The following is a 12,368-nucleotide window of genomic DNA, read 5'->3' on the forward strand; positions in this document are numbered from 1 at the left end:
CTCTTGCTGTCATCACTTTTTTTGCTATGAATTGTAAATGTCTTGACTGTGAGACTAATAAAACCTAATCCCATCCAATCCTTTTGGAACTAGTTTCCAAACATGATCCAAGGACAGACTTTGAATAAGAAGTTGGCGGGGAAAAAAAAAAAAACAAAAAACAAACTTCTAACCGGGAAAGGCGTTGACGTCAATGACAGCGTGCTGGCCGGTTTGGTTATTGATGATGACGTCGATCCCGAATAAGGTTACGCCCAGGGCTTGCCTCAAAGATCTGGACAGTTCCCGGATGACGTCGTTGCTTGGAGGCTGAGACACACCCTCAACGTTGTCCCTCTAAAAACGCATGTAAGGACAAAAAAAAAATCACTTCCGTTTGATGCTTCAGAGACTTTGCAAAAAAGTAAGAAATGTGCTGGTAAAGTCAAATAATCAGATCAAAATCGTACCGAGGTCAAATCTGAGGACGACTCCGGCTTGGAAACATTGTGGCTGTTGAAAAAAATGGCTTTCCGGTCTGAAAACAGAAGAACGCAAAAGTGTAAGTAGGTGATGGAGAATAACAAGTTATCATATTTAAAAGTTTCATGCTGTTATACGCTTCGGCAACATGCGTGACTCAAATACACAATTGAAGCACAGACAACCTGGGGTCAATCTGAGGTCAACAGACACAGCTTGTTAAACTGTCATCTTCATCTAGGAGATCTGGCCTTGGACAGAATTTAGGACTTGGGAAACTCATTTATCACTGCAATTTACAACTTGAAACTCCTTCACAGGAAGAGCTCATTAGCCAGGTTACAAATTTATCAGTCCATGGAAAAGATAATGTTCTATTGCTTACAGCTGTTCATGATTCGTCCTCAAGAGATGTGGTATTCTAATCAAGAGAAATATGTTTTATGAATGTATTACTTCAATTTGCATATAATCTCAATAAATAGCTTGGCAGAGGGCTGCAGAATTCAGACGTCTGTCATGAATGGTTGCGTCTCCTGCCGGCAGTAAAAGACAATCTTTCAAGGTCCGAGCCTTCGTCCACAGTGTCCGATCGAACATCTCTGACATTACGCGACATAATAAAGCAGTCTGTCCAAAGTCTGGCGCAGGGGCCAAATGCGGCCCCTGGTCAATTTTCATCCGACCCGCAGCCTCCGTTATAAAATCAATAATACCTGACCCGCACGTAGAATGAATACATTGGGCAGTAGCGCTGTTACCTGCATGTGCTAAGTGCTGCCATCTAAAGGACAAATTCGTAACAGCCAAATTGTATATGAGTACCGTATCTTCCGGTGTATCAGGCGCACCGCGGTACATTCTCTCCTACTTACGAACATTCAAGTTATGAATAACGGTACATATGAACATTTTTGTAGTAACCCAAGTAGTCTTTTCTCCAGTTGTACATGTACATATCTTTATAGAGCATCTATTTTGCGAAATTTTTATTTTTCAGTACAAACCAATATAGGTCACTTATACAAACCTTAAACATACTTATGTCAATCTTAATCATATGAAAAAAACCTTAAACATACATTACATACAAAATAGAGCAATGAAGCAACTTACGAACAAATTCACCTTACAAACAACCGTTCGGAACGTATCTTGTTTGTAAGTTGGGGAGCATATGTATAAGGCGCACGCCGCCATACATAAGGCGCACCTTCAATGAATGAAATACATTTTCCAAATATAATATAAAAATATATAAAGGTTTTCCAAATATAAGGTACACCACATTATAAGGCGCTACAGTAGAGGTTGGGGTTACGCACTACTTCTAAAGGGGGAAATGGCTGCTGACAGGAGTTGCGAGACCCCCTGTGGCTCACTATGACTTCACACCGGCGTATAAGGTGCACAGTCATTGTGCTTCCATTCGAAACAGAGGACTCCGGTTCTTTGTACTGATGGTTAATTCTTTAATGTGATTTCACACCACCATTGAACTACAAACAAGTATAAAAATATAGCTATTATTTACACGTAAACATTTGGACTTTACATCAATGAAATATACAATAAAATCGTACAAACCACTTTGCCCGCTTTCCATCCGAAATGGAAGTTTTGATCTTCGTCCTTTTTATCTTTTCTTTGCTAAACAGTATAGCGGTAAAGCATTTCCATTCTCACAGTCTTCTCAGTGAAAATGAAACTTAAAGAAGCGAGCGGAAAGTAAAACCCAAAACAACCCAACGTACTGTCAAGAAAAATAAAGCACAGCCATCTGCTGGTCAACTATAGGATAGCAGTTATAAACAAATGTATCAGTAGCATTTACAGTAATCTTTTGAAGAGAATCGAGGCTTTTGGGTGCGCCTTGTTTACCGAAAAATACGGTAATTGACTCAATGAGCCCCCTGATTTTCTAAAATTGCGCCTTAAAAATTGTGTTTTTAATTTCCTAAAATGGCAACAATCAACCAAATAACAATTACATTCTATTCAACTGTTCAAACAAAGTTACGGTGTTTCAAAAAGCAACGTTAAGTAAATATTCACTTTCAATTTTCAATGTCAATTCAATTTTGATCTCCATGTTTCCAATGAACCAAAACACATGCCTAAGATGGCTGAGATGAAACTAAAAAAAGGAAACGTGAAACACAGAATGGCTCGCTTAAATGTATTTAAATTAATTGCTGTTTTTTTATATATATATATATATATATATATATATATATATATATATATATATATATATATATATATATATATATATATATATATATATATATATATATATATATATATATAGAACGTCCATAAGGGTAGCACCCCACCCATACATTTTGAACACACCAAATCTTGCCCCCTTTGCTAAAAGTTTGGACACCCCTGCAGTATACTGTACAGCGGTAGTGTAGTTTTTCATTGTTAACAGTAGGTGGCGACAAACCCCAACATTTGAGGAAACCATAGACTTGCAAAGGTATCCCATTCGTTTGTGTGCGAGATGCGTTTGTTTGGAGCCACACAAATTAGCGAATGTCATAAGGTTTAAGGAAGCGAAATGGAAGGCACTTTCATTAAAACGTTACATTCATTTCCTGATTCACCGCCAGATATGTGCAAAAAATGTGTCCACTCCAGTGCCAGGGTTTTTGTCAATGTCATTCAAATTCCAGGACACACAGAATATTGATTTTTAGGACAATATGAATATTCAATTTAGCGTTAAAAATCTTAGACTCTCTTCTTTTATCGAAAAAAAAAGTTATTTCCTAAATTATATAGGTCTGGAGTCATATGAGCTTGAAATGAGGGCAGCTGTCCAAAATACAAGGCAACATATACATATTGGTTTATATAGCGCTTTAATAACAGCTGAAGCTGGAACAAAGTGCTAACATGGGGAAAAAAGGAGAAATGCTGCCCCCTTGTAGAAGGGAACAAACATTGCCAGTGGTCTGGCTAGTGCTTTAATAATAACAATAAGATTAATAATAATAATAATAATAATACATTTCATTTATCAGTGCCTTTAAAAACTGTCAAGGTAACTTTACAGTCACAGGATCAGTTTTTCTGTGGGTGAGCAGCGGCAGCCGCACACGGCACCGTACCCTCAACTCGTAATAACTCAAATAGAACGGAAGCTAGCTAGCTAACTAATAGATAGTTAATAGATAGCTAGATGGATAGATAGCCAGCTAAATAGCTAATCGCTAGCTAGCTAGATAGCTAATACGTAGACAGCTCGATAGCTAGTAGATAGCTAGCTAGCCAGCTAGATAGCTAATATGTAGATAGCTAGGTAGCTAGCCAGCTAGATAGCTAATACGTAGATAGCTAGCTAGGTAGCCAGCCAGCCAGCCGGCCAGATAGCTAATAGACTTTATCAGCATTTAAATACATTTAAGCAAGACAAAAACAAAACCCAAACTAATGCGGGAATGGCGCTCAACGTCATATTTTCAATTCCCGAATACATTCGCGAATGGCAGTGAATGAGTTAAATATAACCACTAAAATGATTTCATTCTTTCATTGTATTTTACAACGCTTGGACATAGTCACTCTCTCGTAAACACCAGCATTGAGCCCATTAGTCCAATTTCTAGCCGCTGAACTTCCCAATACAATGTGACAAGTTCTATTGGACATGACAGAACATTCCAGCCTCAGTGCTCCAAAGTGTCCTCTTTGGACTGCAAGTTTTATTTTTGTATTTATTTTTTGGTCTCAGAGGAAAGCGGTTGCGTAAATCTTTCTGTTTCTAAATGTGCACCGTGCCACTGGCTAATTTACAACCACGTTAGCCAATCTGAGTCAACTTGACAAAAGTCAATTGCTCCTTGAAGGCTTCAAAGGTCAACCTCAGGCAATAAAGACATGTTATAACATCTTATAATGGTCATTTGGACGTGTGTGAGGTGGTTAGGGATGGGGGGGGTTGTTTATCCACATGATCTTACTTGCAGGTCCGGCGGGGAAATTCTTAAGGGAAGGCCTCTCCACCACCGTGTAGGAGTCCCCGACTACAAACACCTTGTAGAGCACGGCGTTGTGGTTGATGAAACTCTGGATGACGCAGGGGGGCTTTACATCCTTCAGGTCATCCTCGCTGAATATAATGGCCATCTGTGAAAGGGGTCGGGGGGGGGGGGGGGGGGGGGGGGGGGGGGGGAACGACGACGACATTATTTGCCCGATAAGATGCTTCGCAGTGTAAGACAGAATTTCAACAAATGGCCTATTCTAAAACGGTTTTCATATATAGAACCTTCCACATTTTAGTGCGTATACACTAGAAGATACAATAGAGCTGCAGTTGCGTTATGCATCCACTAGACAGAGTTACACTAATGAGAATACAATACAATACAACAAAGCTTTATTTATATGGAGCTTTCACAACCTCGCTTTTCAGATCATTTACAATAAAATGAGTGCCACTTACCTCGTGGGAGTTGGTTCCATGAGCCACTCGAGTTTTGCAAACTGAGGAGCAAATCAAATTATATGTGATAATGTCGTACGATAAAAAGGTGAAATGATGTCAAATTTCTTTTCATAACATAAATAAATGCACATGCGAGACTTACTAAAAGGGAACGTGAGTCCGTGATTTCTGATCTGCTCCAGAACATCCGGGCTGCATTCGGTGTTGAGCACCATGAATGGAGGAGAGCAAATCCTCTCATCTGGAAGCACGTCAAGGAAAAGAGCAAAAAGGAGACATTTGGGGACTTAGAAAGGGAGAGAAAAAATACTTTGAAGAATCTGACGTATTTTTCCGTGTATAAGGCACACCCAAAAGCCTTGATTTTCTTCAGGAGATGACCCTGCGCCTCATACGCTGGGGCGCCTTATATGTGAAGTCATATTGAGCCACAACAGGTCTTGCAATGACTGTCAGCAGGCACCGACTCCATTTCCCCATGTAGAAGAAGTCGTGCGTAACTGTAGCACCTTATAATGTGGTGTGCCTAACTTTTGTATATTTCTATATTATATTTGGAAAACATTTCATTCATTATAGGCGCGCCTTACAGTCCAGTGCACCTTATATATGGAAAAGGTTCGCTAGCTAAGGGGTAAAAAGAATAAAATTAAGTACACTCCCCAACTTACAAACGGTTGTTCGTAAGGTGAATTTGTTCGTAAGTTGCTTCAGTGCTATATTTTGTATGGAATGTATGTTAAGGCTAATCTAAGTATGTTTAAGGTTTATATAAGTATGGTAAGACTTGTATAAGTAACCTGTGTTGGTTTGTACTGAAAAATAAACATTTAATAAAATATTTGCTCTATAAAGATATGTATATGTACAACTGGGGAGAATACTACATATGTTAGAGATAGACCAATATGTACCATTGTTTGTAACTTCAATGTTCATGAGTAGGATAGTGTCCAAAAAAATGATAGAAAACTGAACTGTACAACTGCACAAAAATATTTCATAAAAAATTATACATATTGCAAAGTATAAAAATACAGTATAAAGCATATATGATATATGTAACTGTATTTAATCGACATAGTAATAATCTGACCTTCAAATTTCTATTCCCCCTCGTTCCCTCAGATCCTCTTCCTCCCTTCACTTCTGTGTGCCCCCAAGCCCCCCGCCCGTCTCAGCACGATGGGGGACAGAGCTTTCAGCTGCTCTGCCCCCAAACTCTGGAACTCACTTCCTCCGACAATTCGTAACATCGATTCTCTTCCCACCTTCAAATCCCATCTCAAAACCCAATTATTTAAAAATCGCATTTTGTGTGTAGCTCTATCTCTTGTTTCTATTTATAATTGTATTTTATTTATTGTATTCTATTTATAAATGTATTTTATTTATTATTGTATCTATGCTTGTCTGTGACTGTAAAGTGTCCTTGAGAGCTTTGAAAGGTGCTTAAAATAAAATGTATTATTATTATTATTATTATAAGATGGTCGTGCTATTTACAGTGTATAAATAAAGTTTTTTATAGTTTTAAAAGTCAACTCATTGACCAGCTAACGCTTAGCATCGATAGTCACAGTTTGCAAGCATTTTGAGCAACACGTTTTGACAGATAAAATAATGCTAGTCATGGCCATTGATTATTTATCCTTTTCTTAAAATGACAAACATGACAGCATCCATAACTACATAAATAATTCCAGCACTTTTGCTGCAGTGAAATGTAAATTTCTCCACTGCAAGACTAATAAAGGCCAATCCAATATCGCTGAGTCACATACAACAGGAATTCCAGTGGCCAGGGTGGGCACATGGTGGCATGGGGGGGGGGGGGGGGATGCGGGGCAAAGCCCCTCTACACAGTTCCATGGCAATTTTGCTGCCATGTGCAGCTGAGTTTGATCCTGCATTGTCTCTGCAAGTAGGAAGTCCACATGGTCACCCGCTCGCTCACTCACTGCTGTGTTATTCCAGCAATGTTTAAATGAACTTTCAAATAGGGGGGGGGGGTGTTAAAAAAATTTTACACGACCAAAGTGTATAATAGTAATGACAAATGTCAGTTCTCTTAAATGTGACGAGACACAAAGAAAAGATGGATAATAACAAGGGGCTTTGCTCCGTCGAAAACGTGTCGACGTTTGGCGCTGAATCACTTTGGCGGCGAGTAAAATGACGTGCGGGCGGAGTGGGTGGGTATCAATCCGGGTCTGTCTAAACACGGCGCGTTGGCGTCAGACTGAGCGGAGCCGAGGACGACGTTTACAGGCCTTGATTGCAGGGTTCCCTTTGAAACGTCACCAAACCCTTTTCTATTAGGTTTCTTACCATATTTTCCGGTGCATAAGGCACACCAGAATATACTGTAAGGTGCACCCCCAATGAATGGTGTATTTTCAAACTTTTTCCATATATAAGGCGCACTGGACTATAAGGCGCACCTTCAATGAACGAAAAAAGTTTTCCAAATATAAAGCACACCGCATTAGCTAGCTAGAGAACTTGATAGAAAGTTAGAGAGCTACCTACCTAGATAGCTATTTATTAGCTATATGGCACATCTGGCTAGCTAGCTATAGCTATCTATTGGCTATCTATTAGGTAGCTGGCTAGCTTTCTATCTATTTAAGTTAGTTCTGGGTTGAGTGAACGCTGGCGCATATGGCTGCCGCTGCTCACCCACAGAAAAACGGATCTTGTGACTGTAAATTGACCTTGAGAATTTTGAAAGGCGCTTATGAATGAAATATTACTGACAGTACAGTGTCCTTGAGAGTTTTGAAAGGCGCTTATAAATGAAATATTACTGACTGTAAAGTGTCCTTGAGAGTTTTGAAAGGTGCTTATAAATGAAATGTATTATTATTATTATTATTAGTACTGCTACTAACTCTCTACCTTTCTAGCGAGCTGTCTAGCTAGCTGTTTATTTGTTTGTAAGGGGCACACCCAATGAATGGTGTATTTTCAATTTTTTCTTCATATATGAGGCGCACCGGACTTTAAGGATCACCATCAATAAATGAGTTTTCCAAATATAATATAGAAATATGTAAAGGTTTTCCAAATATAAGGCACACCACATTAGCTAGCGAGAGAGGCAGAGAGTTAGAGAGCTAGCTAGCTATCTCTCTAACTCTCTAGCTAGCTAGCTAGCTAGCTCCCTATTTGTTAATTTTTATACTTGTTTTTTTTTACTTGTATATTTATTTATTTATTTGTTTATGTATTCATGTGTTTATTATGTGTTTGTCTGTTTATTAATGTATGTATTTATTTGTGCTTTTATTTATTTAGCGATTGATTTGTGGATTTGTTTATCTATGTGTTTGTTTGTTTATTTGTTTTAGAAATACTCATCATAAAATGGCTTCAACCACAGCATTCAAATGGTGTGCTCAACTAAGTATAAAAATGAGTTGTATGGGAGACGTGGGCCTGGTTTTGTGCCACACGATGGAATTCTACAGTTTCCTTTTGTGTACTCTTCCCCCCCGTTTTCATAGCTCCGACTGTTTTCGCCGACAGAAACGGTTGTCAAGTCAACAGCTTTTTTTAAAGCGCTCCGGATGAAACGCACGGATTTGTTCACGGGAACAGAGCGTTTTGAGGTTCCTGCGCCCGCCGTGTTTTAATCCGTAGCGTTTGTCCCGTTTGTGTTGGAGATTAATAATTAATCATAGTTGCAGCATGAGAAAGACAAACACTCGGAGGGAGTGTCGACACTCATGCAGAGCGGAGCGCACACCATATTACTGGAAGTTATAGCCACGTGTCAACGTGTTTGTCAGAATGCTTTGGGGGGACTGTATGGTGATAAACAATCCAGATATTCCCAAATGATTCATGAATCCAATTGGACCACAAACCCATCTCGGAGCGAGCACAATGCACGGCCATGTATGGAGTTGACTTTGAAAGTCTTGCAAATGCAGCTGGCGCGTTGCTTTCCAATTCCGTGTTTTCTGCAAAACAAGCTGGAAATAGCAACGGGAACGACCGGCGAAGCAGCTCAAAATCCGCAACGTCGAAACTCTACGTTGTTTTCCTTGAAGGCACCTCGGAACGGGACGACAAAACATGCATGTTGGGGAAAATCCCACGCTTTGTTTAGGGTAATCCGGGAATGGTGCATTTTGCCTTTCAAACAAATGTCTTCCTGATGATCTGCTGTTGATTGATGGATCACTCAAGATCCAATTCAAGACTCTTGGCTATGCTCAACGCTTTACAGTAATCCCTCGTTTTTCACGGTTAACTCAATCACTGCCAGACGTGAAAAAATACCGTATTTTCCGGCGTATAAGGCGCACCCAGGTCTCGTAACTACTGTCAGCAGCCACCACTTCCATTTCCTCCTGTAGAAGACGTAACCCAAGCCTCGACTGTAGCGCCTTATGATGTGGTGCGCCTTATATTTGGAAACGTATATATTTATATATATTATACCTGGAAAACTTTTATCTTTCACTGAAAGTGCTCCTTATATTCCGGTGCGCCTTATACAGAAACATCCGACTTACCACCGGGTTCCGTTCCGACCAAACTGTTGTAAGTCAAAACGGCCGTAAGTCGAAATCCATTCAAAATGTTGAATAGAGACTTATATACAGTAAAGTCTCGTTATATCGATATTCAAGGGAGTCCGAAAAAATATCGATATAACCGGGACTATCGATATATCCGACCCTGTTTGCATGTAATTTTCTCCGTGCGTGCATAGAAATAGTATCGATATAACCGGGACTATCGATATATCCGATATCGATATAACGAGACTTTACTGTATTAGATTTGGAAAACTTTTTTTCATTCATTAAAGATGAGATGATGGGAACCTTGCAGTCTACACTCTGCCTTTGAACTATCAAAGTTGAAATCCATTTTCTCACTCTCTCTCTCTGTCGTCTGCCTGTCTCTTTAATGTTTAAACCACCTCCCCTCAGTGCTGCGTTCTTGACCAATCACGTGGCTTTAACAGACGACTGGGGGCGGGGAATAGAGGACGAAAACAAGCCGGCTGCCATTTTCTTTTAGGAGAACGGGCTCGTTCGCAAACGACACGTCATTCATTGTGGCAGCTCTGTGTGTATCCTGAAAAATAGTTTGTATGCCAAGGTAAAATTGTCATAAATTTAACTTTCGTAAACTGAAAAGTTCGTAAGCCAAGGGGTTATCACTGTACAATGATATTGCATTTTTTGTATGGTGTACGATGATAAGCCCCCCCCCCCCCCCCCAGTGTTTGTGTCGAAAGCAAAGCACAGTTGTCAAGGGGGTTTGGCATGCTGGGCCAACACCGCCAGCAGAGAAGATTCGGGTGGGTGAGTACGAAGAAAAGAGCCATTTTGCTGTTCAAAGCAAGTACACAGAAGGCGACAGTGATTCCTCATTACGTAACAAGCAGCGCGTGTGTTTGGAGAAAAAGACGCCACGCCGCCTTGTTAAAAAAAAAAATCTATTTTAAGAAACTTCGGAAGGGGGCGGCGTGAAACGTTTCGAATCACTGCATCCCGATTTACTCATGGCGCCCTCACCTTTATGAAAAGGCTTCCTGCCACGTACGGCGCGACAGGAAATGTGAATGAGTCACAGGTGTGTTTACAGTATGAGTGGGGAGAGAATGTGTCGTCACATGTTGCAGTCAAAAAGGCTCCCCTGATGACTTGATAGGACTGGACAACAAGCAGATGAGGGGGTGGGGTGGGGGCAAGTTCTGATCTGCCTGCAACAAACATACGTAACCCACCTTACGCAGCAGGAAGTGAAAAAGATGCATTTGCCGTCCACGGGAGGCGGATGAGAAGTTAGCGAGGGACGGCAAAAGGGAGAGAAAAGACAGAGCTATGAAGACGCCATCATGTGAAGAGCCAAATGAAAGATCACTTCCTGGATCATCAGGAACTTTGGCTTTTATCACAGAGAAGCAGATACTTTTTTGACGGTTCATTTGTCCATGACTTACTATTGAATGTTTCAAGGACAACCGACATCTCTGGTCAAATTGTGTCCATAATTTGTAAAATCACTTCAAATGACTTCTACTGAGCGTATTTTACAAAGATTCCACGGCATATAGCTAGCTATATTTTACGTTTTAAGACTCGCGCTGAATATTCAGGAAGTCTTGTTTTCGAGTTGATGATGAGTCCGTACGTGACGTCGCTGAAGGAACGCCACTGACCGAGAAAGCGACACACAATGCATTTTGGGTACTTTGTTTGGTCTGAAAACTTTGTGTTGATGGTGAAATTAGATGGAAAACACATTAATAACGCGATGGTTAATCATTGTGTGTTGCACCAAGACTACTGTTTGATACTAGTTGACACAAATTCCCAGCAGGCAAATCAACCCATTTCCAACGCCATCTTGTGCATTTTCTGGGACACTACATTTCAGTCCAGGTGCCTCAAAATGACACTGAATGACTTCTTTAATCGATTGCTAAACATTTATGCTTTCCTCTTCAGAACTATTTGAATCATATTCATAACTGGATGAGTAACAAGAAAGCATATCTCCGAATCTGAAGCCATTGTTTTGATTGTCGAGCAAGGCAATACGTCTTAGTGTGACATCACAAACAAGGGGGCGGGACCTTCTTAAACTGGCCATTTCCGGGTTCATTTTGAAGTAGTAGCGTTTTGCATTTCACTAAAAATATCAGCCTGCGTGTTTTGGGTATTTGATATGCTATAAAACGTTTTTCTAATGTCAGTTAAGAAACAAAAAAATGGCATCGGTTGTCCTTTAAGTGATGACCAAATTATAGAGTCCAGAAATAACAAAATATCCCTTCCTTTAACTCATTGAACTGCCATTCCCGAATGTATTTGGAATTGAAAAGCATGACGTGGCACGCCGTTCCCGAATTTGTTCGGGTTTTGTTTTTTTCTTGCGGGAGTGGGTGGCGATAAAGCACTGGTCAGCCCTCTAGCAATGTTTTTTCCTTTCCACAAGGATGCAGCAATAGAATTTTGTCCATGTTAGTGCTTTGTTACAGCCTCAGCTGTTGTGAACTCATTCACAGCAATACACAAATTATTTTCGGGGATTGAAAATATGACGTAGAGCGCCATTCCCGAATTTGTTCGGGTTTTGTTCTTTCATGCTTGCGTGCAGATAAAGCGCTGGCCGTGGCCCCTGGCAATGGTTCTTTCCCTTTTCAGCATTTTTCATGTTAGCACTTTGTTCCAGCTTCAGCTGTTGTTAAAGCGCTATAGAAATCAATATTTATATATCTTATTGCATTTTGGACAGCTACCCCCATTTCATGCCAGATAACTCCAGATCCATATAACGTAAGAATTAACTCTTTTTTTCTGATGAAAGAAGCGAGTCAAAGGTTTCTTACGCTGAATTGATTGTTTATGTAGTCCTAAAACTCAATATTCTGTCAGTCCTGCAATTTGAGTGAAAATGACAAAAACCCTGGCACTGG

General features: G+C 40.2%; 1 protein-coding gene across 1 annotated transcript in view; it reads right to left on the reverse strand.

The window, feature by feature from the left end:
- LOC148893483 (inositol-tetrakisphosphate 1-kinase-like) overlaps window positions 1–12,368 on the reverse strand; it is a 46,796-nt gene that overhangs the window by 6,536 nt on the left and 27,892 nt on the right. Inside the window, exons 6-10 of the mRNA XM_089004069.1 lie at window positions 5,064–5,162; window positions 4,919–4,959; window positions 4,434–4,599; window positions 450–517; window positions 174–336 (exon numbers count right to left, since the gene is read on the reverse strand). Coding sequence (XP_088860195.1) covers window positions 174–336; window positions 450–517; window positions 4,434–4,599; window positions 4,919–4,959; window positions 5,064–5,162 — 537 coding nt within the window. The remainder of the gene's footprint in view (window positions 1–173; window positions 337–449; window positions 518–4,433; window positions 4,600–4,918; window positions 4,960–5,063; window positions 5,163–12,368) is intronic.

This window comes from Hippocampus bargibanti, linkage group LG09, assembly GCF_051943395.1.
Source record: "Hippocampus bargibanti isolate YZ-2025 linkage group LG09, ASM5194339v1, whole genome shotgun sequence".
NCBI lineage: Eukaryota > Metazoa > Chordata > Actinopteri > Syngnathiformes > Syngnathidae > Hippocampus > Hippocampus bargibanti.